At 51.8% G+C, this 1,436-nt stretch overlaps 1 protein-coding gene across 1 annotated transcript in view; it reads left to right on the top strand.

Annotated features, from left to right (window-relative positions):
* Positions 1-1,226: 1,226 nt before the first annotated feature.
* The window catches only part of EDEM1 (ER degradation enhancer, mannosidase alpha-like 1), a 10,179-nt gene continuing 9,969 nt past the window's right edge, over positions 1,227-1,436 (top strand). The window contains exon 1 of the mRNA XM_009330628.1: positions 1,227-1,265. Within this exon, the coding sequence (XP_009328903.1) occupies positions 1,227-1,265 (39 nt within the window). The remainder of the gene's footprint in view (positions 1,266-1,436) is intronic.

Below are 1,436 nucleotides of genomic sequence, written 5' to 3'. Positions count from 1 at the left end.
CCGGCTGCGGTGGCCCCGCTTTGCTGGACGGGGCGGGGGGGGCTGCGGAGTTGCCGCGTCGCCCCGTTAGATGTAACCGGGAGGGAAGCTGAGGAGGTTGGCGTCGGCGGCCGGAATGAGCAAACCGAATTTTGCAAAGGAGTTTAAAAGCACGTTAACGTAGCTGGGGCATGTCGCCAGAGAGAGGTTCTGCTGCTGACTGAACTCCGAAGGCGGTGTCTTAGCAGGGCACGGACGTTCACGTCCGAAAGGCTGAAGTCGGCCGACGCGCGGCTCTGGGAGATGCTCAACCCCAGATGCTCTGGAACACGCACGAGTCCCGCGCTGTCCTGTCAGTCCGGCCGTTAGCAGCGGAACGGGCGCCGGTTGCGATTCACCGGGTGGTTTATTCCCAACCCTGGTGCGGGAAACCGGGAGTCAAAGCTCGCTGCCGGGCTCAGGGCTGCGTTTAGAAGGGCTGTGGAGGCGCAGGTCTCGGTTGCGGGATGGTTGGATTGAGGTGGGAGCGCGTGGTCACGAGCTGTCTCCTTGACAGCAGGCAGGCTGCTGGAACGGGCTTTGAAGGAAGGAGTTAAAGGGGAACACGAGGATGTAGTACAGCGTTAATTTATTCAGTGTTCTCTTGAAGATGGGTCTTGCTGGGTTCTTCTGCCCTGGTACCAAACAACACTGATCTTGTCCCTTGCTCAGAGGTTGAACTTGCAACGACAGTAGTTCTGATATCTTCAATCAGCTCTGCATTTAAAAATAATAATAAAAAAAAAAGCTAGTGGAGCTGAGGAAGAGGGGTACTTGGTAGAGAAACTTGGTGAGAAGTTGAAGGAAGATGGCAACGGGAAGTTTCGCACTGGAGGGAGTTACTCCACAGTGTTTTTTAAGGACCTGCCATGGGGCAAATGCTGTTTAGCCTCTGTGTGTTAATGCTGTTAATGCAAAAAGTGCTAATGTTTCATGCAGAGTTGCTGACGGAAATAGAGATCGATTCTTAAGATGAAGAGAAGGTGAGATGGCATCGTGACGATCCAATTAAAAATTGTAATGAGGTTCAGCGGTATGAAGTAGAAGGGTCTAATATTTTGTAAGTGAGAGCTTATTAAATCCTTCACTTCTGAGGAGAAGCTGCTGGGTGTATACTAGCTAACAGCTGGATCACGAGCTAGCAGCGTTACACGGGCAGGGAAGGGCAGGAGTACGTGGGGGTGTATCAGGAGAGATTTCCAGAAGAGATGGAGGAAGTTTTGGAGATCTTCTTCCCCGAGGCTCAGGTGAGATCTCTTTTGGAATATTGCTGTACTCTGGTGTTCAGGAAGGGTGGATTTGAGCTGGAATCTGCATGGGTTGCTGAGAGACGTGTCAGGAAGAGAGTTCATCTTATTCAAGATGACTGAAAGAGCTCTGATTGTTTTGCTTGGCAGAGAGGGCCTGACTGACATGTA

This window comes from Pygoscelis adeliae, unplaced genomic scaffold, assembly GCF_000699105.1.
Source record: "Pygoscelis adeliae isolate BGI_AS28 unplaced genomic scaffold, ASM69910v1 Scaffold278, whole genome shotgun sequence".
Lineage (NCBI taxonomy): Eukaryota > Metazoa > Chordata > Aves > Sphenisciformes > Spheniscidae > Pygoscelis > Pygoscelis adeliae.
This window is presented reverse-complemented; position numbering and strand designations above follow the sequence as displayed.